The sequence below is a fragment of the Anabas testudineus genome, chromosome 4, assembly GCF_900324465.2.
Source record: "Anabas testudineus chromosome 4, fAnaTes1.2, whole genome shotgun sequence".
Taxonomy (NCBI): Eukaryota; Metazoa; Chordata; class Actinopteri; order Anabantiformes; family Anabantidae; genus Anabas; species Anabas testudineus.
The window spans coordinates 14,976,841-15,000,462 of NC_046613.1; the positions used below are offsets into that span (position 1 = coordinate 14,976,841).

The 23,622-nt window shown below is 40.5% G+C and overlaps 4 protein-coding genes across 4 annotated transcripts in view; 3 read left to right on the forward strand and 1 right to left on the reverse strand.

The window, feature by feature from the left end:
* Positions 1-263: 263 nt before the first annotated feature.
* fam43a (family with sequence similarity 43 member A) lies at positions 264-2,343 on the reverse strand. Its single transcript, XM_026346458.1, has 2 exons — positions 2,263-2,343; positions 264-2,146 (listed from the first exon to the last, which is right to left on the reverse strand). Exon 2 carries the CDS (start codon positions 2,115-2,117, stop codon positions 1,077-1,079), a length of 1,041 nt encoding a protein of 346 aa, XP_026202243.1. The 5' UTR covers positions 2,118-2,146; positions 2,263-2,343; the 3' UTR covers positions 264-1,076.
* Positions 2,344-3,383: 1,040 nt separating this feature from the next.
* Positions 3,384-8,158, forward strand: lsg1 (large 60S subunit nuclear export GTPase 1). Its single transcript, XM_026346481.1, has 14 exons — positions 3,384-3,625; positions 4,136-4,262; positions 4,348-4,468; positions 4,554-4,640; positions 4,775-4,861; positions 4,952-5,012; positions 5,308-5,484; positions 5,565-5,897; positions 6,098-6,199; positions 6,287-6,430; positions 6,643-6,766; positions 6,918-6,997; positions 7,267-7,437; positions 7,557-8,158. The coding sequence occupies exons 1-14, from the start codon at positions 3,527-3,529 to the stop codon at positions 7,734-7,736; spliced, it is 1,893 nt and encodes a 630-aa protein (XP_026202266.1). The 5' UTR covers positions 3,384-3,526; the 3' UTR covers positions 7,737-8,158.
* Positions 8,159-8,936: 778 nt separating this feature from the next.
* On the forward strand, positions 8,937-14,143 carry tmem44 (transmembrane protein 44). The gene is made up of 10 exons (XM_026344852.1): positions 8,937-9,207; positions 9,294-9,420; positions 9,494-9,584; positions 9,779-9,936; positions 10,093-10,179; positions 10,272-10,442; positions 10,834-10,995; positions 11,293-11,361; positions 11,440-11,580; positions 13,890-14,143. Exons 1-10 carry the CDS (start codon positions 9,023-9,025, stop codon positions 14,076-14,078), a joined length of 1,380 nt encoding a protein of 459 aa, XP_026200637.1. The 5' UTR covers positions 8,937-9,022; the 3' UTR covers positions 14,079-14,143.
* A 2,826-nt stretch (positions 14,144-16,969) lies between these two features.
* atp13a3 (ATPase 13A3) overlaps positions 16,970-23,622 on the forward strand; it is a 36,846-nt gene continuing 30,193 nt past the window's right edge. Inside the window, exon 1 of the mRNA XM_026345217.1 lies at positions 16,970-17,173. The gene's annotated coding sequence lies outside the window, so the exon portion shown is untranslated. The remainder of the gene's footprint in view (positions 17,174-23,622) is intronic.

Genomic DNA, 23,622 nt, shown 5'->3' on the forward strand with positions numbered 1-23,622 from the left:
AGAATGAATGGGGCTTCAGTACCTTAACTAAATAACCTTTACAGCCTGTTCCGGGAAAACTATTTGGAGAAAAGGTTTCTGAAGAAGCAAAGATGATTAAATAGAAAACATATTTACGACTTCAGAAATGTAGTATTTTCCAGCAGAGAAAATCTGACCTGCATGAGTTTTTCTATGTAAATCCCACTCATATTGAGGAACACTAAAGAAAAACCTTGCCTGCACATTTTTCATCACAAATTTTGCATATAAACTTCCACGACTTTAAATCTTTTGCTTTTTTATTGATAATTCTATGAGGTTCACATAACAAACCACGTTTTCTTCTTCAAAATATGACATATTTATACTTAAACCATCTTACTTTACATCATTATTTATAAAGGCGATTTTTCTTTTGCACAGCAAAGATATGACACTTGTGTTTCAGACAACATACCAACAAACATATTATGTACATGTAGTCAACATAATACTTGAATGAATTCCACAACAGTGCAAAAATAAAATAAAATAAACGAACAGGCTGTTACAAAAGCAGGGGGAGTTAAGGATGCCTGTTTAGACCCACTAAACCACTTAGGACAAAAACAAAACGTGCTTCAAAAGTCGGAATGTTTTTTGGATCATGATGAGCACCTTTCAACAGAAAAATGCTATTTTCACGAGAGAATAAAAAAACATTAGGTAAACAAGCCTGAGGCTACAACAAATCCTCTTAAATAAAAGAGATGGAATTAGTGTCGTGCGTCTTAAAGCGCGCTGGGATCTTGTCAACCAATTATCTCTCAAACGTTCATGCACTTGTTGTTTTGTTTTGTTTTTTTTTTCCTTTCTGTGTTTACACATTTTCCAAATATCATCCGGAAGCCTAATTGTGTGTCTGTGTGCGGTAATTGTCCCAGAACCTTGGATGATCTCTTCTGGATCCCCTCAGTTAGTCACATAGGCACAGATTAGACAAACACTCTCCAACACAAGGACACAACACAGAGGAAATGTTTCGCGTGGAGACAAAAACAAAAAAACAAAAAAACAATGCGTCCAGAGCCCAGAAATGCCTAAAACAAAATTATTCAGGCAATTTCCTGCACCTTTATCTCCTCAAACCCATTAATGAGTGGAGGGGGCTCCTGGTTGCTCTCAATGGAGGATTCACTCCCCGTGCTCTCTCCTGAGAGAAGTCTGGTGACTCTGAGGTCAGATTTCAGCGTCTGCACATCGTTTCCAATGCTCATCTCCCCCAAGTCATTAATAATCTGAGTCAACTCGTGTTTACCGTTGGTAACACAGTCATCGTCCGTGTCCAGAATGTCCTCACACTCAAAGTGCATCGCTTTCTCCTCCTCCTCTTCCCCGACCAAGTCCTCTGTAATGGAGCCCAGCTTGGGCGCGCTCCGGCTGCGCTCCACCGGGGGTTTGTAGTAACACTGTCCGTTCAGCAGCTTCCTGAGGGGGACCAGCGGGATGGTTTGATCCCCTATGAGCTGCTGCTGCTGGTGCCTGGCGTCGTCCCTGCGCTTTAGTCTTTTGAACTCTGCCAGGGCTGTGGCCGAGGTCTGGTACAGCAGCAGCGCCATTGCCTTCGCCTTCTCCGGCTTGGACACCAGCACTGCGTGACAGCGCAGCATCACGGCCTTGTGTTTCATCTCGTGCCTGTAAATCCAAGCGAAAATCTTGGGTAGCCTCGGATCCGCGACACAGTAGGTTATCCGGTGCAGCAAGTACAGATGTCCCGGTCTCCTGGCCTTGTCGTCCACATGTACCATCCGGATCCCCTGCGAGCTGATGGTCAGCCTCATCTTGGTGCCATTCTTGCCCATCTCGCTTTTGCCCCAGATCTTGCTCACCGCCACGTCCGTGCACCCGTCTCCTTTGGACTGGATGGTGGTGGCGTTGCCCAGGTAGAGCACCGTGTACGTGGGGTCCTCGCTGGTGATCTTCACCTTTTTCCTCTTGGACTTGAACATGCTGCCCACTCTGTTGAGCGCGCTCTCGGGGCAGGACTTGGCGAAGGAGGTGAGCGCGGAGTAGTTGAGACTCACCGCATAGCCCTTCTGCTTGGACTGCTTGTCTTCCTCAATCAGGTCGAACTTATTCTTCTTCCAAGGCAGCATTTTAAAGCTGGTTCCAGTCAACAGCAACACTGAGAGAAAGGAAAAAAAAAAACAAAACTTTTTTATTACTACTAACTCCTAGAGATGTTGTGTGCTTGTCAGGTCATTTATGAGCGAGTCTGTCTGAGTCTGTGATGAACCGTACATCATCTGTGCAGCTTCTCACAGCGCTCCTGTCCATGGCGGTGCCAGCTCATTGCAGCGCAGACTACGATCTGCTGGAGGCTGGGACGAGCTTCACGGTTTATATAAAGGGAGGAACCATTTCAGGCTGACAGGGGTGGACTGAACCAAATGACAATAACCTTGCGTTGGTTTTTCCCGACTGTATTCATTGATAGAAAACTCTCACGTTTGCCTGCATACTTTTGTATAAACACACAATTAAGACGAATTATTTAAGAACGATACAAACACCGACTGTTTATTAAATATTATTAATTACATGCAACAATTACGCAATGACATTTAGTAACACAAACATACCTTAGTTACAAGGAGCATCAGGTAATGTTGTTAAATGTAATGTAAAGAAACTAAGTTCCTCGCAGTTGATTGGTCTTGATTTAATTATTTTTTACGTCTTAAGTGTAATTTCATTACCACATTTCCACCACGAGCAAAATAGTAAAACGTGTTTACATCTCTCTCAAATTATCAAGTTAGATTTCTGAAAGTGATTTTCCATTTGATATAAATAATAAGATTTAGTGGTATGATTGCACCTTACAGTACTGAAATAAAGAATATAGACATTAGAGTTATATAGAAGTAAAATGTTCACTGTCAGTGCTCAGATAGTTTCTTGGTGGACATGTTATCACTCTGACACTGATGGTTGTTGCTGCTCTCTTGTGGTTCACACCCAGAAGCGCGTTTGTTAATCATGCGCATGTTTGTGCCGAGGGAATAGGATTCACTCGTCATACTTGTTATATTCAACATTTATTAATTATAATAAGGTTATATACTATATTTATAAGTAATGTTTTTCTATTTAATTGAGTGTAAAACTGTCTTCTATTAACGTGAGGAACTGATATTGGGGCAGTCCCATTATTTTCAGGACACATTTAAAAGCTGGACAAACCTGTGGACTGTACCATAACTATGTTAATATAGATACATTAGTCACAGCAGTAATTGCGTCAGGTAATACGAATTAATCAGCTAGACATGATATATGAAGCAGTAACTATTTAAATCAAACATATTTATATTTTTTTTTGCCATTTTTCGTCAACGTAGAGTTGTCAGGATATTTGACTCGATTGGTTTGCGCCACTTCCGGTTCTTCCGACAACAACTTAATGCACATGTGTCGCAGCAGTTAGCGACAGATATCTTTTTTGCGATTCCTCACATATTATATTACGGTGTGTTTTGAGAAGTGACTATCAGAAGTTAGTATGGGTAAGAAGAAAGCAGGTGGAGGAGGCGGACTGGGCAGAGCTCTGATAAAGGAGCGACTTCAGGCAGGCCGAGGAAACAAGAGGGGCGACTCATGGGTATGACACGGCACCAACACTTTTTTATTAATCACATTTAATCTTATATTCATTATGTATGTTTGAGTCAAAAGCAAGTGTGTCTCTGTTTTAGCTGCCACTCAAATCCTTCACTATTTGTACGTTTTGACAGAACATTTTGACTTTCTAATGTTCTGAAAAGTGCTGTTGGTTTCTTGCGCCAGACTCCCTTAAGAAAATACGTATTTATTTCTGCTTTGCTTTTTAGGAAGTTTAAGTATTTGTGTAAAGTACGGGTGTAATAAATAGGTTATTGTAGTTCATTCGGCATGTGACATTATTTTAGGTATTCATTCACAAACACTTTAGAAATTGTTATTTGGCATGTATACTATTACCCACGATATGTGTTGTTGCAAGGTCATCATCATCATCATGGATTTTACATACTGTAAGCTATTTAGGCAAGAGTTTAATTGTGTGCCAGTCCAGTTTTTACGTGGTACACATTGTATCTCACCTTAATATGTGTTTATTTTACACGTCCAGCTCCACACCAGTGAACTGAATGATGGCTATGACTGGGGACGACTGAACCTGCAGTCAGTGACAGAGCAGAGCTCCATGGATGACTTCCTGGCCACTGCAGAACTAGCAGGAACTGAGTTTGTTGCAGGTAAGTGATACAGTCATTGTATGTCTGTACATCTGCCCTTTTAATTGCTGTTCCTGACTGTTTTTTTTTTCCTTTACTATTTTAGAGAAACTCAACATTAGGTTTGTGCCAGCAGAAGCTAGAGCAGGTTTATTAACGACTGAGGAGAAAAGTAGGCTGAAGAAGCTGCATGAAGAGAACAGGCACTTCCTCAGAATTCCTCGTCGGTAAATAGAACAAATCCACTTACTGTTATAAAATCTAAGCCTTTTTTTGCATTAAGTTATGTAATATTACTGCCTTTATTTTAAGGCCCCACTGGAATGAAGGCACCAGTACAGATGCTCTTCAGCAGGCTGAGAAAGACAGCTTCTTGGAGTGGAGACGAGAGCTTGCACAGTACGTTTACGCTTTCGCTCTCATGAAGCAGTTGTGTTTCGCCGTGATCATTGCTGCAGTATACTAAGTCACGATGTCTGTACACATTCAAGAGCATTCGTACGTGATCTAACCACAAAATGTAATTCCTTAAGGCTGGAAGAGGAACAAAAGCTAATTCTCACCCCATTTGAGAGGAATCTTGAATTCTGGCGGCAGCTCTGGAGAGTCATGGAGAGAAGGTAGAAAAATAGCTCAGTTCTGTTCTTATCGAGTAAAATGGTTTCCTTCTGTGATGGTTAAATCAAATCTCTTTTCATGTTTTCCGTTAGTGACATTGTTGTTCAAATAGTAGATGCCAGAAATCCTCTGCTGTTCAGATGTCCTGACTTGGTAAGAATTTTTATTTTAAATAGTCTTAAAGTAGGGATTTGGTGGGGAGTGGAATGTTTTTGTACTGCAAAATGTCACTTCATCTTTCTGTATAAATTAATGACAAGTGGCTGTACAATAAGAAACATATAAAGATACATTTCATTGCAGTTTTATTTAATTTGTGCTGTTTTTTTTTTCTTAACAACGGTAGATGAAAAATGTTCTATTATCTAATCTCTACAATCATCAAACATACGGCTTTAACATTAAATTTTTATTTAATTATAAGCTCTTTTTCTCACTGTGCTTGTAGGAGGCTTACGTAAAGGAGGTGTCGGAGCATAAGGTGAACATGCTGCTGGTGAACAAAGCAGACCTGCTGACGAGAGAGCAGAGACGAGCTTGGGCTAAACATTTTGAGAAAGATGGGCTGAGGGCAGTGTTCTGGTCTGCTCTGGCTGAGAGCAACAGGCTGGATGCAGAGGAAAAGGTAAGGGAGATGGAGGCTTGAGAAGCTGAATGTCACCTGCTATAAACACAGTTTTAGCATCACAAACTTCTCTCTCACAGGGCATGGAAGTGGAAGATCAAGAGGGTGGCGAGAGTGACAATGACGACGTCAGCCAAAAAGGGGCAGACGGACAGGGATTGAAAGCGGAGGAGGAGGATGAAGAGGGGAAGGGGAGTGCTGGAGAGGAGGAACAGCAGGAAACTATAACTGTAAATGAGGAGGAGTGGTACACATGCTCAGAGGATGAGGATGATGAAAAGTCTGTTGGTTCATCCAGTAAATCCTCCTTTCACAACTCCAGCCGACTGCTGCATAAGGATGAGCTGCTGGACTTGTTTAAGGCTGTTCACAACGGGCCCAGGTGTAAAGAAGGACAACTGACTGTGGGACTGGTGGGTAAAAAGTCTCTGTGATACATGTACAGTAGTCATAAAAAACAATGTTTTAACCATTTTTAAAGGCTACTAAAAGGAAATGTGTCAGAACATTGTGCCATGTCTTAATGTGCAGCGAGTGGTTGTTAAAGCACTGTTAAAGTTCTGTATGTATGAAAATGTAAATGAATCTTTTTCATCATATCTGAATTTAATAGGTTGGGTATCCTAACGTGGGGAAGAGTTCCACCATCAACACTATACTAAGGAACAAGAAGGTGTCTGTTTCTGCCACTCCTGGACACACTAAACACTTTCAGGTACACGACTTCTCTCAGCTCCTCGCTTTACGAATTCAGACTCCATCAACAGAAAGCCTAATTTGCCTGTTTTTATATGTATCACAGACTCTGTATGTGGAGCCAGGCCTGTGCCTCTGTGACTGCCCAGGTCTGGTCATGCCCTCCTTTGTTTCTACCAAAGCTGAGATGATCTGCTCTGGGATTTTGCCCATTGACCAGATGAGAGACCACGTCCCTGCAGTCTCTCAAATATCCTTTTTATGACAGAAAATAGTTTTGAAGGTACTTTTATGATCATTCACCTTGATTTTTTACACGCACATATAGCATTTACATGTTACAATCATCCTGATCATCACTATTTTTTAAAATCTACCAACTCTGCTGATGTGTTTATTTAAAATGTTATCTTATGCATTACTTGGACTCTTAAACTCTTTGGGCCTTAACGGATTTGACACGTATGTCAAACGATACCACGTTATGTATTAGAAGGCACCTACGGCATCAACATCATCCGACCACGTGAAGATGAAGACCCAGACAGGCCCCCCACCTCTGAGGAGCTGCTCATGGCTTATGGATGTAAGACCTCAAGACATTTGTAGTGTTTCTATAAATGTATTTGTCACCATGTAACTCTGTAAATGACTTGACAGTGGTTTTGGACTGCATTATTATAGAGTCCACAGTAATTATTTTTATGTTTGTAAAGTGTTCTTTTCCTCTTTTTAAGACATGAGAGGCTTCATGACGTCACACGGCCAGCCTGATCAGGCCAGATCAGCCCGGTACATCTTGAAGGATTACGTCAATGTAAGTTCCAGACCAGGGTCAGGTTTAAAAAGTTTTAGCTTCAAGTAAATTTGTTATTATTTTTTCTTTACGATTTGTCCGTGTTTCTGCATATTAAGAAACCTGTTCTATAAATGTACAGTATATCAGCCATTGACCAAGCACAAGATGTTTTGAATTTGATTCCACCACTTGCATCAATGCTACATATGTATTCCCTTAAAATATCTGCATCCTAAATACAACATTGTCTCCCAAACACTGTTCCCAACAATGTGGACTCCTTACAGGGCAAGCTCCTGTACTGCCATCCTCCTCCACATATAAACGCTGAAGACTTTCAGCCACAACACAGCAAGTTCCAGGAAGGAGACGTGGACAACTGTGACCTCTCCACAATAACAAACCCACAGAAAATCAAGAGAATTGAAAATGTGGTTGACAAGAACTTCTTCCATCAGGTAAAAATAAATTTTTTTCTTGTTTAAGAAAATGAATGAATAGTACTTTGTGGGGGCTGCACAGAGGATGTTTGATGTGAATTGAAGTATTTGAGTATTAACAGGATCTCTGCCTTTAGGAAAATGTGCGGGCACTCTCCAAAGGAGTTCAGTCTGTCATGGGCTACAAACCAGGCAGTGGACCAGTTGGTCCAGGAAAACCTGAATCTGAGACAGTAGTGGGGAAACCCTGGAAAAAGCATGGCAACAGAAACAAGAAGGAGAAAGTGCGACGGCTTAACAAGCATCTGGACGCCTGACGACGATCTGAAATCTGAGCACTTTAAATTGCAGATCACTTCAGTGGGAATGGAGAAACCCTAACACACATTACATATGTGATTCCAAGGGAATCTAAACTGAGCAGTATCTGTGCGTATGGATTGATGCCATTTAATAAACCCTTTACTTGTGTGAGTATCGAAGGTTCAGGCTTCTATGAATCATTCCATCAGCTGCCACCAGTTTTCTGGTAGATCTCACTACAGTGTTAAGGATCAGGCCGACATCCAGCTGGTATGAAATGTGTGAGACGTTGACATTTTCCATCTTGAATTTTGAAGCTGTTTTCACATCATACAGATTTCATTAATATAAATGATTGTTTGTTGGAAACAGCTTTAAACCACCATTATGATTAATTTACCTAAGATGGATTATACAATAAAACATGTTTTCATTTTGTTTCATTGCTTCTTTATTTGATTTTCATCGGTTTATACTTTACAGTAGCAGTGGTAATATGAATAATAATGTGGATATTTTCACATTTGCATATTTTACAGTAAATTATACCTTTAAGTAATTCTACAAGGGTGCATACATTCATATCAGAAACCTGATTCAAGTAACTGCTGACTTCAACCTCAGTTATAAACCCTGAAACAAGGCCTCATACATGCAGTGAAAAGTGATTAAAAACATTTACCTAAGTGCAGTTTTGTAGTATTTGTGCATCACTGAAGTAGCACAACTTCCTAGTTCTGCTCCAGTACACATCCGTGGGGAGGTTGTCACTCCACTACAGTACATTTGAACTTTTAAACATAAGATAAGCTCATTAAATAAAACACAAAGCAGCACTGTCCACCTCGTGTCATGTTTCAGATGTCTGTCAATTATTAACAGTTCCACCAGAAGGTGATTTCACCTGTAGGTATCTCAGTAGCTCCTGTTTAAATAACAGTTTCATGTAAGATAATAGGTCAAATTTATTTCACAAACATATCTGAGATTATTTCTACTCTCTCTCCCATTAATCATCTCATAATCCGTTGGTATTTATCTTGTGGGAAAACTGGACTGAATTATGTGTGATAACAGTTAGACACCACCTCTGGATTATTTGCATTATTTTAAACTTCTGTTACTTTTTTTTTTTTTTTTTTTTTTTTACCATACACGTATTTTATTGGGCGGTGACACAGGTGAGTCCCTCCCTAAAACACGCCTGACGCGCAGGTGTGCACGCCACTTGCATGGCGGGATCTGCGCATGGATTCATTTATTTGCAGCATCATGAAATACAGACATATTTGAAGTTAATATGGGGGCACGTAGCTCGGTTGCAGTTGCTCATTATGGAGGAAGCTTCGACACCTTCTTCTCTAATTTGCTTCGTTTTTGCGCCGACTCACTCACCACCTGCTTGTCTCATGACGCAGACAGACTTTGCGTCCCCTTCGGTCTCAGCGCTCTTTCTGCGCTGCTTTCACTGCTGTCGTCCTTTCTGTAAGTGTTTTTTTTTTCCTTTTCATCATTTGCCTCAGTAACTTGCTGTGACAGCTCTGATATTAAACCGGTGTTCCCCTGTTAAGGCTGGTGCATCAGAGATGCACACATCTGACAGAAGCTCCGGGAGAAACCATCCTTTTCCTCTACTGCCTCCTCGGGAACCTGTGCAGCACAACTGGAGCCATTCTCTCCAGACAGCTGCATATTCAGGTATCATACTTTTAATCATGCTTTACATTTAACTTTTACTGGCGCACGTAACTTCAACCTGCCCCTCCTGCAGATCTTAATGAGTGTCTTTGCCTCCGCTGTGGATGCTGTCAATTTCATGTCTTGCTGTTTGCCAGTATTCCTGTGCTGGAAGTCAAAGGCAGGTAAGTTTAGATCCACATCACAATAAAACAAACTTTATCTTTACCGTACATTGTCTAAATAAGTGCAAGACAAGTGTTGTAGTGTCTGAATCCAGATGGCCAAACCCTTTTAGGCAAAACGCCTACTTATCAGAGAGCCTCTACAGATAAGCAAACAAATGAACAGGCCACGCTGTTTGTGTGTGATCTCTCAGAAAGGCGGCGGAGGATGATGAGGAAGCGGAGGAGGCAGCACCTCCTCGCAGTGTGCATACTGCTGATCATTGCAGGGGGTTTTCTGAAGTCCCGGGTCTCCCACTATCCAGCAGACAGGCCTCTCATCGGCAGGAGACTACTGCAGGTCTTTCTCAGAGTAAGCGTGCACCACCTCTGTGGACATTTGGAGTCTTTAACCTTAATAGTGTCTTAATTATCGTAGCAGTGTGGGTGCACACATAAAACGTCCTTTTCCGAGTCAGCAGCCTGTTGTATGTAACATTATAACATCCTGCGACTGTTCTTACAACAGGACAACACTGAAATCCTGGGATACGTTCTTGGCTTGATCTCTTTTGTCATCGCCTGTACTTCCAGGTTCCCTGCACTCTGCGGACCTGTAAGTGACCTGGTTACGTTCGTGTGGGTTTCTCAGAATTGTTCACAGTAACAAACTGCTTTTAAGGAAATGACATTTACTTTCCCCTTCAGCACAGACGGCACATGTTGACCTGGGCCTACACATTGTCTGGACTGCTGTGCTCAGGGGCCGGTGTACTCTACACGGCTGCTCTACTCCTCTATGGCACTGAGGTTCTGTTTCTCTTGAGAGTCATGCCGTGGCTGTTGTCAGCAATATGCTGTGTCACGCTGGACCTTCTTGTATTCATGTACAGCACAATGTGGCTGGATTTTACTCACTCTCTTCAATTCTCAAACATAAAAATAACACCTCTGCCAAAGCTCTCAACCACTAGAACTACAGATCAGTTTTGTGAGCATTTATAACACAATATTGATTGATTTTATGGCTCTCTGGTTACAGATGAGCAGGAACAGATATTACCACACAGAGAAAGCACAGCTACACAGTGTGACAGTACTTCTCTCACTGTTCTATCGCTCCAAATTAATATGTAGTCAAAAAGGAAAAGACACGGCTCGTGCACAATCACAATACATTGAAATGATTTTTTAAATTGTTAAATTTAAGTGAGTTTCTCAGCTTTTGCTCAGAGATGTGATTTGATGATCTTTAACCCAGCATTGTCAGATTCTAGTCGTCCACTGGTGCAAGAGAGGAGCCAGACAGCACCCAGTGAGCATTTGTTCCGACACAGAGTGTCTTCTAGGTGACCCAGACATCCCCACTGAGGGGAACGCTAGCGTGGAGAAACGCACAAAACAGCAAGTGCATTCATCAGCACAAACAAAGGTACGTTTTCATTCGTTGGTTTTGAATCCCAGTGATTTTCCTACTCCTTAGAAATCATACAGGGATATTTTACTCCATCTGCTGCATGGACATGGATCCTGCCTGCATTTCTTAGTGTCCATTATTTAATTTTATGTAGTATTTTTACTTAAGCTCACACATCTAGATAAATGTAAGTGTATATAAAAGTAAGACGAAGACAGTATGCAGGTATTTCTTATAGTCTGACTCCTGTTCATAAAAGTAAAGATCATGACCTGAGTTTAAACATTGTGCTATTTACCGATATCTCTCAAGATTAAAAATATCCAGAACGTGACTGAAATGGGACGTTACATGGACGTCAGTATTCGCCCTGCAAGAAATGTAAGCAAACCATCGGCCTTGAACACGGGCAATACACTGTTTTCTCTCCATAAGTCAGTGATGGTGCTCTGTTCACAGATATGTCTAAAGGAGGTGACTTTGTCCAACCAGGAGGTGGCTGACCAGTTTCCTGACAGGACAGTGCGAGTGATCAGAGTCAACAGTTACTACTCTTCAGATACGTCCTACGACTCTTCGCCATTCAGTTCGGATCTGGAGGTGGGTACGACTATAAGTATTAACACTCACAGTAATTCATATTTCACCTCCGTCGGTGACAAGTAGGAGCAATGACAGTGACAAGCAGAAACAATAAATCTACAAACTACTTCTGGGTCATGTAATGCAGCACGAGAAGCAAATAGTGGTTTACCTTTATGTATCTATAATAGCAATCTAACAATAATAATTGCTCTCATATATAAATTATGAAAGACCGTGTCGAAATTAGTTTGAACATCCATACAGTGTTCATGTGGCCTGCTAATAAAAAAAAAAAACTTTAAAGAGTAGTTTTCCAAGTGTACCACTAGGTGGTGACAGCACGTTGAGGCTCCTGTGAAAGGTGTTTCCCCTGCTTTTAACATCTATAAATATAATCTGCATAGTTTCTTGCCTTTTTTTGTGTGGACTTATGTAATAGGTTTTCCTGTGCACTACACTGAAGGTAATGAAGACTTTGTGGACTTTGTTTCCTTGGACAGAATTAACAAGACGTTTGTTTCAGTGCCATTGACCTTTCTTCTCTTACAGAAACTGCAGTGTTTGTTATATCCATGTGACGCTCAGGGGAAGTAAGACAAACAACTGTGAGACATGCTTGTAGTAACGGCATGTTCTAGGAATAAGTCTGAGAAGTGTGGGTGTGCAAATTTGTGGGTAAAAGTGCATCTTCTAACTTTCTCTGGTAGACAACGGTGCGTAGAACTAAATATTGCAAAACTCTCCTTGTTTTAGTTCACATTTATATAACCTCCACTCTTCTTAGTTTGAGTTTTCAAGGGGAATGAAATTACAAGCTTTGTCCTTCTTGGGCTTGGACGCTCCCAGTCACAAGAGAAACCACCCTCACTGTGCTGCTGGACAAAGCCAAGCTATGGAGGATGTCATTTAATCACAAACAAAGGCAAACGTGTGAGCCCAAAACAATTGGGAGCTTGATGCTGTTCACCAAACAGGAAAAAGCAAAAGACGTGAATACCTTTTTAGGACGGCTTTTGTGTTCAAAATATCCTATACCAGACATGATGTATGTGGGTAAAGGATACAACTTGATTTGGTAGAGTGAAAACTTAATCCAATCTCACCTGTCAACTTGATGGAGCTCTGTTAGCTCTGCTCTGGGAGCAGCTCAGATCAGTGCCCAACAACAGTGACAGGTAATCATTCCTTACCTCTACTTAACAGATCTCTAACCTGCAGCCAAAAACAACAGCAGGTAAAGCAGGACTCAGGCACTCTTTCTACTTTATAGTTAAAATTACTTGGTGAGTTCTGTGTGAATGTAGAACTTCAGATGAGTATCAATATAAAACTACATTAAACACAGTCAAATGTTTCAAAGCAGTACAAGGCCGTAAAGACGGAGATCATAGTGCCGGTGAATTATTTTAGAAGTATTTACACTGAACTTGAATTTAAATTTTTTTTTCTGCTTTTCATAATACCTCCATAATTGCTGATCAAGATAAAACCACACAACTTCCCAGAGCGTCCTGCCAGGCGGTGCTTACTGCAGCCAGCTTGAATTGCCTATTGTGCTCCATGTTTCTTGTACATTTCTGCATTTTGAGTGCCAGCGCTTCGCTGGGGTGAGCGTGAGGTGAGGGGCTGGCCGGTGGGTACAGTGAGGGGTGGAATTGTTTGAGATTTGTCTTGTGGCCCAATTGTTCTGCTGTAAAGGATCTTTGATTAAAGACCAAAGCTGGGCTGGGCCTGTCTGCCTAGGAAGTAGTGCAAAATGGTTGCCTTGTCTATAGGGGGCCAGTGCTACCCTCTGCTATTTTTGGAGATGTTTGCGGTCTCTTGTGTGATGCCTGCTGCCTGGAATTTAACTGTGTGTGAACACTACTCAACCTTTTACATTGTTGGCATTTGGCTGATGCTGGTTATACAACATCAGTTATTAAAGCGGTATAAATAATCATGCAAGATCTGTAGCATGACAAAGAACCAGTGTAAGAAGTATTAAGCAAGAATCATGGCCTCAGAAAAAAAAGCAATAACAAATATTCCTGTGTTCCAGAAACGATTACATATGACAGACAGGCGCTAGATGAAGGGTATTTGCAGCCTGGATGCAGCTTGGTTAGTGTGAGCAAACTGCAGCTGCTGTATGAGACATCTGTTGATTCAGTAAAAACCAAAATATTCCCCTCTTTATGACTTTATGACTTATTAAAATGATATCCAGGGGAACAGTAGGAAAAAGCAACCAGATAACTCCGTATTTGAATATGGTGGAATTGCCATAATCCTTCTGCTGTAACCATCTATGATAATAAATCAACATGTCTACATTTTTCCAGTGGGATTTTGAAGAGGCGAATGCCCAGTGGAGAGAATCAACAGCTAAACAACAGGACGGAGATGAGTTCCCCCTCATGGAATGGCCAAAAAACCCTAAACCCTTTAGCACCTGTGTAATGTCTGGACTCCCTCTGAAAACTCTGTCTGGTACAGAAGAGGGTGGGAGTCTTTCTGCCGTATGTTTATGAAAATGACAAAGAAAATGTCATACTCTGTAATGTGTTGACGTCTGGCCCTTTCAGAGGTAATAAAAGTTTCAAACCATGACTTGTGTAGTTATTTTTTTACAGTTTAGTTAGTGTGTGTGTTTGTGGAAAAAGCTGAAGCCTCTATTGATTAGCGGTGTTAAACTGATGGTGAAAATTGCAGGGTTTCGAGTGGTAATAGGTGGATGCCTCACTGTAAGTATATTGTGCAGCTTTGTCCACTTTGTACTTTGGGAAGAAACTACTGTAACTGTCAAAACTCTGCACTGACTGCATTCATCAAGTGGCCTGAGAACTGAGATCTGTCAGGAAGGTTTACAGAAAAGACCTGCCCTAATAAAACAAAATTACTCCCCTGCTGCTTTGCAAGGTTATTGGGTCGTATCCTGTATTTTGCTAGTTGAGCCGGGTTATCAGGGCAGGACAGGGAAAAGCACAGGCAGAGCAGATAAACAACAGACTAGACGACCAGAGCTCGTCCCTGCTATCAATCAAGCCATAGACTTCTGTCCATCTGCCTGCTCTAGAGCTTTAGGCGATGATGCTGGAGCAGCTAACCAGGGCATTTTTAACTGAAGGGACTTCCTAAAGCCTGATAATGGAACAATACACAGATTAGAGTTAGAGGCACTTTTACTCCTCCCTTTTACATTTCCTCAACTGACAAGTCTGAAACAAATGAGTGGGAAACCTCTAATAAAGTGTTACCGAGCAGTTGCTGATATCAGCAGTAAAAATAAATGCACCTTAACACCTTATTTGCCTGGTAAGTCTAACAAAATAGGATGGGCGGGAAGATGATTCAGTATTCTAGTTTACTGAAGTTCATGAACATCATATCATGATGTAATCTTATGTTATTGTTCCACCAATTCACATTAATCATTAATGATTCAGTTGAAGATTTCTGAGCAATTTGTAATAAAAGAAAGCTAAAAAAAAAAATGTGTCAATAAAGATGAATTGCATCTTGTTATGTAACAGTGCAAAAACAAATTCCTTTAACAATAAATTTTGTTTTCTGTGTAATTTAGGACAGATTTGATTGATTGATATTTGAAAATGTCCCTAAAATATGCCCACTAATATATATATATCTCCCTACCTCACCGATAATGGAAATATCAGCAAATTTATTTTATTTCAATCTGCGCTTCATGTATCTATTTCTATACAGAGGTAGTAAGTAACTAAGTACATTTACTCAAGTGCTACACTGAAGTGAATAACATAAATCTTAAGACACACAGTGCCAAATGAATTTCAGTTCATGTTATAAAAGTGTCTCCACAGCTTTTATGGCACTATTTTTGTTATAGATTACATGTCTATTTCCTAATAAGTTCAATAAAATGTGTTTGTGCTCTGTTAATGTCGTCTGATGTCATGATGAATGCTACTCTAGCACTGCTCCATCTCTGGGCCTCATGTCAGTGCCTTCTGAGACTGACTGAAAGGAAAACAAACTGTGTCCCACACAAAAAGTTGGAATTCTGTTTGTAGAAGTGTTCAAGAGAAAGGATTAGCACATCTGAAGCAGCAGTGGGGAGCTGGCCTTTTTGTTTTTCTTGGCCCATACGTCAGTGATCGCTTCATTGCAGAGGACGTGGAAGATGCTGGATGATGTGAGCACTCACAAAATTTTGCCTACCTTGCATGTTTGGCAGAGGATTGTTCATGGGTAACACAAAATTCTGAAAAGTTGTCACTTAATATTAATGAAAACCTGACTATTGTGGAGTAAAAACTGCAGTATTTCCCTTTCAAATATATTGGAGTAGAAGCAAAGCTGATCAGACACAGGCCCAAAGAGTCAGCGGGATAATATATCTGACTAAGACACTAAACTCGCAATTTCGTTGTACTGTTGTACCAAGTGTGACTGTACAATGACAAAAAAAACTTTATCTTATTTTTGCAGAGAGACAGAACGATATCCACAGAGATGGATATTTGTTTACTACCCACTCAAATAACTCTGTTAGTTCACTTGTGAGTCACATTTTCTGCAAATATTGTTGTCAGCATGATGGTATCCACACTGTCCCACATGATGATCTTGTGGTAGTGACTCAGTCTTGACTCAGAATCTGGGCTGCTTGGTCTCTGACTTGACTTAAGTGGACAATGCTGAAGACAGGTCACAGCTACAGGAATAACTTAACTTGTTCTTAAAGAAGAAGAAAATAAATAAATAAATAAATATATATATATAAACCACTGGAGGCCAACACTGACTCAGGATCCCCCTCCTGACATTGCCTCAATCAGCATCAAACATGAGATGGTGATGGGAAAGATCACTTATTGTGAAGTAGGTGATGTTTTTGTATCAAGAAACAAGGAGAGCTGCAGAGTATTAAACGTATGGTCTCAGTACTAAGTACAGAAACAGGGTATAAGCTCTGAATGAATGAATGAAGGTTTGTGCAGGATATACAGTATGCATGCAAAACGTAAAAATGATATCACAATCAATGAATATACCATAAAATAAAGTAGGTAACTCTCGCTGGACACATGGATGGATTACTGAGCAGTCCTACTGACCACAGGCCCAGGGACCCTAGAGGTCAGGGGTCTCCAGAGTCTGTGCACTGTATGAAATAAATGCAGGTCCTACACAGCAGCAGTAGGCTCCATTTACCAGGAGCTCATCAGTCCCTGACTGGAGTAAATGTACTTCAGCTGTTAATAAGGATCGGTTTACCGTTATATCACCCACCATGCTGTTGTTAAATGTGCGCCCTTTGATAGCTGTAATATTTACTTTTGGGCGATGGGCGCCATGCACCTTGCACCCCCCCCCACCCACCACCACCACCACCACCAGACGTCACGACACGTCACTTCCTGCCGTCAGTGAGCCAGTTCAGGCCAGTTCACCGCTGCTGTAGGACTCAGTCTGTCTCACCGAGCTGTCAACACAAACCCTGCGCTCGGTCTCTCTGCTGCGACAACATTTTTCCACTAAACTTAGTGCCCTTTCCTCTTCAGCGACGTTTTCCTTCAGATAGCGGCCCCCCCCGTCTCACTATGACTCGAAGGTGATCTTCAGCGTGTCCAGGTGGTTCTGGGTGAGTGTGTTTCTGTCTGAAGTATGTGCTGTGAGGTTCCTCTGCGCCTTCATCGCTGTCATCACAGCCATGTGTCTGCTGCTGCTGCTGCTGCCGCTGCTTGAGTTGCCTAACGAAGCTAAAGCTAAAGCGCTGCGCGATGCGTGTGAGGACGTCAGTCTCCTTCCTGCTGTAAGGCAGGAAAACCGGAGCCAGGTTTGCTAATGCGACGCCGTTTTGCTCCAGCAGCGTCCGCAGCTGAAAGCTCAACCAGCAGCAGGAGGCACATGGACTTTGTTATCAGGATATCCACATGAACAGCGGGCTAACAATGAAGCTAGCGTTAGCAGGCTAGCCAACACCCAGCGATGTCCGCCTGTGTCCCCGATGAAACACTTCCCTGGCTGCCTTGGGCTTGTAGCCCATGAATCATGGTCAGCAATAGTTGATATTTATCGCTAGTTCCTGTTATCAGGGGTATAGTTAATATTATCCAGAGGAAGATAACACTTCACATTTCTATCTTGTTAAAATTTAAACCTTTTCTGCGGAGGGTTACACATTACACATGTATTTGCACTTTATGGCAGGAGCAGCAGGCAGGGTCTTAAAATGATCCTGCAGTATTTGCATGTGGAGGTCTGCATTGAAATAACATTAAATTACAATTACATTAAAACAGGTTAGTACATTCGGTAAATTGGAGGAAAGATTCATCTTCCCTCTAGACACCTGCACAGTTTTTGCAGCGTGCATCATCAGAAGTGACAATTATCTCAAAATCCATTCTGCACCTGACCTGACCTTACATCTTCATAATAAACTCTGACCTTAAGGGCTGATTAAATATACAGTTAATACTCTGTAACTTCTTAATGTAGGATTCCAAAATAATTGATTTTGACCTCCTCTGCGACTGAAACCCCCATATTGTGCCTCAGCTGACTAATTTGATGTTTAAATGGCTTAGTAAAAACCTTCTGGTGTAGATCTAGTGATTGGAGCTACTTTTCACACTGTATCAGTATTACACTATTACGATTCCTTACAAACACATTTATTTTAACTGTACTTACTTGAAAAATTGTACATTTGATAAAACAAACTGTGCTATGAAAAAAACTACCTCTAATGGACCTATGTATTTTATTGTTTTGCAACATTTTGATAGTCTATATACTGTACTGGATTTGTTTCTCCAAAGAACTCCATTGACCTCCACCACCTTCAAAAGCATTTGGATTTTTCCAGCACACAGCATTTCTCTGTTAGGCATGCTAACGAAGGTTGCACAAAGGAGGACCATATCCATTAAACAGAACTTGGAGAAAAATGTATTATACATTTTAAAACACAAATAAACTAACTTCAGTCTTTTGTAGAAATGCTTTTGGACTTGGGCGTAGATGTCTGCTTTCTCTGTGACACACCTGAGGCTCCTTGAGCAGCATGGGGATCATGAGTGAACACTATTTGTCAAGTCCTGCTACAAATCCTGAGTTTGACAGGTTTCCGTGCTCTGACTTCCCACTACACTTCTGTCTGACAGCCTTTGGTGAAACACTGTTGTTGTCTGCACAATGTCTCTGACATTGTTGGAATTTGGACATTTGGTGGAATCTCTCATTAGTGGTCGTCTTACGCTAATGACACTGAATTTGTGAGGGTATTCCAGCTATGCTGTGTTCCATTTTGGCTCTCTAGTTTGCTATCCTGACTCACTGATACATTACTTATATTATTTCAGCTCTTTGAATTTGTTATGTGAATATGGTACCTGGATTTGTCAAATATGTATCTATTATATTTTCAAAATGTGTACATCGTATGAATAAGTTTCTGGAAAATAAGCATTGGCTGTCTTTGGACACTGTCAGTGTTAATACTATTAATTGTTTATTAATTAATTATTATTATTTGTTCTGGATCTTGCCTGGTATATCCAGACATTGAAACGTTTCAGTAAACAAAGGATCATAAAGGGATTGGGTAGCTTTATATAGCCAACACTGATCAGTTTAAAAATGCCCTGATTAAGTTCAAGTTTATTTGTGTCGCACAAATCCCTAATGTACAGAGCAGTTCAGGACAATGTATTCATTGTCTCTTTTCTGTTTATATATTAACAGAGACAGTGGTTTGGCTGCCACATGTCTTCTACACTGCCATAGTGAGGCTTAGGAGATAATTACTTTACATGGGTTTGGCAAGAATGTGACCTTTGAGTTGAGTTGAATGATGTTCATACACACACACACACACACACACACACACACACACACACACACAAACACACACAAAGTGATTTGTTGTTGTTCCTTTGGTCCATATGAAGGAAAGTTTCCTAACTTTTGCAGCCTTTAACCCCAATTGTTCGATTCAGAGATTATAATAAAAGTATGACTGGAAGCACAGCTTGATAAAAATATCACCATAGCTGTTTTCGCATATGTACTCCAGGATATTTCTGGAGGATCAGAGCCGGGCATTGCGCAGAGTTGTGCATTCACGCTTGGAGCACGCAGCAGGACAAAGTTTGCGTGACATACTTTTCCACTTGGGGAAATAGTCTGCTTGATTTCGGAGTTGGAGGTGGTCGCTGTGTAAAGCGTGCAGGAGATTGACGTGACACAAAAAGTGCACCGTGTAAATCAATTGTCTTTTGTTTACAGAGCACCAGTAGATGAAGTTACATGATTTGATTAATGAGAAATTACTCTTTATGTTGACGTTTCTTATGGGAAAGCTAGTTTTTAACTTTTTCAACTTTTTAAATTTTCTGATATTGTGCTTAACGGCTTTCCTGAATGGAGAACTCCCCCTAGCTTGCTGTGAAAACTCTGGACTATTACCTGCTGTATTCACACATGAGCTCGCTCACTTGGACATTTCACAGACTTTGTACTGGGTGCTTGCAGGATAAAGTCGGGATAATCTCTGAGCTAAATAACTCGGACATTTGGTTTTTCACATGCAGCTCACCTGGGTAAAGTCCAAAAGTGTTCAGGTTGTCAGTGCATGTGTGAAAGCAGCTTATGATGAAGTGTTGAGCTATCCATCATTTGTAGTGGGGGATATAGGAGTATTTTTCTTAAACATGATATAGCAACATTTGTAATAACCTCAAACTGTGCATGAACAATAGGCAGGCTGCTGGGTCAATAGGTCTTTAGATTTCACAATTTCTGTGTAAAAACCTGAGAACATTTTAAACTGAGATTGTTGTAATGTGACAGCATGTGCAGAGTAGGGGAACAGTGTAATCTCACTGTGCCTTCAGGAATCAGGCTTCACTAGGAACACAAGTAAGAAAAAAAAAAAAAAATATATATATATATATATATATAAATGATTGCAGTTGTGTGAAAAAAAAGATGTATGATCCTTGTGTGGAAACAAAACCAACAACAAAGTTTGTATTTGAATGATCTACTTAATTTTAATTTTTACATTAAAACATGATTTGTCGTTGATAAGAGAGTTAAACTGCACTGTAAAGCAAAAGAGAGATGAAGGTGAATATGCTGCTTAGTGTAAGTGTGAATATCTTGTACTTTATTCATTAAGGCCTGCCGCAGTATCAGGTGACAAACAAATTCATAATTGAAAGGGAAATTTACCTTGCTTAATCTGTTACACATCTGTGCTCATCTGGATTCTTGGATCCAAAGGAACAGAGCAACTGAACTTTTCACCGTTAAACTTCTCAGTGAGAGAGCTTAAGCTGCTGTCCAAACTGGAGATTTGGAAATTGTTTAATCTCAGTTTAAGAAGTGAGGCACAAATATTCCATGGGTCTTTGAGCCAGTACTGCAAGATTTTTCACATAGCAGTTTTAAGACTGCATGCTGTGATGGAAGGCCTGCCAGTGTTGATTCAGAATGGAGATGAGAAATATCATGACATAGTAAAAGTCCTCTCTACAGCCCTGCACTGTTTGGCATAGGACCCCAGTGCAGTGTGGTAGAGGGACACATCTTTCTAGTGCCGGTATAGCGGTTTGCCTCCAACAAGCCCAAGACAAACCAGTGGTCCACATCAATCGAAGCGGCAACACTTTCAATGAAAATTGAAACAACTGTGAAATTTAACATAGAAATGCAAACCTGAGAGTAACGTTGTGCAGTTGGATGAATACACTGGGCATCACAAGTAGACTGAGTTCATCACTGATCAAAACCAGTGAGTTTATTTGTCCAGAAACTCAGTTAATTAAGTTAAGATTTGAATTAAGAAAGTTTAATGTCTTAAAACCTGCATGAACATCTTCCTCGGACGAGAATGTTTGACATGTTACGACCTAATACAGATTAAACAGACTGTTATTTTAATTTTATTGTGTGTTCTTCTCTGTTTGCTGTAGTTGCTCTTATCAACAAATGTTTACACAGTTTAGCAAGTTGAATTGCGGTTAGAGGCCCTGTTAGTTTTAATCTCAGGATCGTGTTAGGACACGTGCATTTATTTTATATTTTTGATGTAAGATTTCTACAGATTTTTTCTGACATTTACAACTTAAGTTTGCTCGTGAAATAAGGAAACTGACATTTACATACAAAAAAAACATTTCTCATCCAGGGTCAGTCTGAACCAATATGGCACCATATGAAATAAAATCCATTTTTAATCTCTTGCACGGTGGTATCAGCAGTTTTTCTTAGATTGTCAAGCAATGCTACTGTTAATCCAAGAGCATGTGGTCAGACTTAAAATTCAGTACACTTTTGATCTGTAGGATTGTTGTTTTCTTTCCCAGGCCTATTCCCTGTTTTTATTCTCAGTCTTTCGCTGGATAGGGGCCATGTACACACTCTGTTAACCGCTTTTTGTCCACAATCTCATGCATGTCATCTCTGCTTGACCCTTATAATGACTATTCTAGGCTGTAATAAGAGGCGCCAATACCAGATTTTCTTTGATGAAGAAAATATGCATGAAAGGTATCGTATTGGGGCCAGTTCTTGGGATTATGTGTAACTTGTGGATGTTAGGCGCATTGATGGCTGCGTTTGACACAATGATGAATATTTTAATGAGCTTGAAGTAAATTAGAAGTTTGAGAAGAACAAAACTCTTCTCTTCACACTTGTGATGAAACTGGAAGTTGGTTTGTGCTTGCTACATCTGCTCTATATGCATGATTGCAAAATAAAATGTTCTCTCTATTTTCTCTTATGTGGGGAGTTTTTGGTAGTGGTGAGATAAGGAAGCGTTTTTAGCTTTTTTGAATCTTTTAATTACAGTTGCAAGAAAAAGTAACTTTCACTTTCACTTTCCTGGTTTGGAAATGTGATCTCAGTCACAGATATACATAGATATACAGTATTTCTGAGTTGAATAACATCCGTCATGATCTTTCATGTGTAAAAAGGAAGTGAAACAGTGTTCTCATAACTGATTGAACCACATTTGGCAGCATTTACCTCAAACGAGCACCTAGACCTGCACCACATCCAGGAGGAATTTTGGACCATTCCCTCTTACAGAACCCGTTCATCCCTAGTGCTGCATGTTCTTCCCAAATTTGATCTTTTATTATCTGTCCACAAAACATTTTTCCAGGGGTGTTGCAGTGTGTCAGGGCGGTCTTTGACAAACTGCAGACACACTACAATGTTTTATTTGGAGAGCAATGGTTTTCTCTGTGGTGCACTGCCAAGGATACTATGCTTGTTTAATGTTTTGTGTGTGGTTGACTCATGATCAGAGATGTTAACCAGCTCTAAAGAAACCTTCTGGTCTTTAGCTGTTACTCTATGGTTCCTTTTCAACTCATTCAGCATTCTGTGTTGCGCTTTTGGACTGATCTTGGCTAAGAACCCCCTTTATGGAGAGTAGCCACAGCACCAAGTTGTCTCCATTTACAGATGGTTTGCCTCACTGTACACTGATAGACATTTTAACTCTTGGGAATTTCTTCAGCTAGATTCAGATTGGCTCCTTTTAATCCTACATCTTCTGAGATGTCTTTTATGTGATACATGAGCTGATGCTGCTTAACTAATTAAAAATATTGTCTTTGTTGATATTCATGAGTTTGGTTTAGATCAGATAACATTCGGTGACCACTTAATGCAGAAAAACTGAAAATTGCATGTAGTTCACTTACATTTTCTTGCAACTGTAAATCCCTCATCAGGTCTGTGTCAGTGTTCTGTTAGATACAAAACAAACAAATTGTTCTGTATAACAAAAGATATAGTTTAATAATTAAGAATGTATCCTTTTCTAGTTATGTTAACACAACTGGTTATGTGAATGTGATTTAAGAAAGGTTTGGCAAGGGATTCGTCTGGCTGTGTAACTTAACGAATCCTGGGTTTTAACAGCTTGTCTATCTGTACCATCTCTAGTTCAGACAGCAGAGGAAGGGCAGGTGGTCATTGATTTTTAGTAAGGCCAGTGACCACAGTGATAAACAGCTTGATTGGCCCATGATGGCAAACAAAGCTTGACTATAATACCCCATG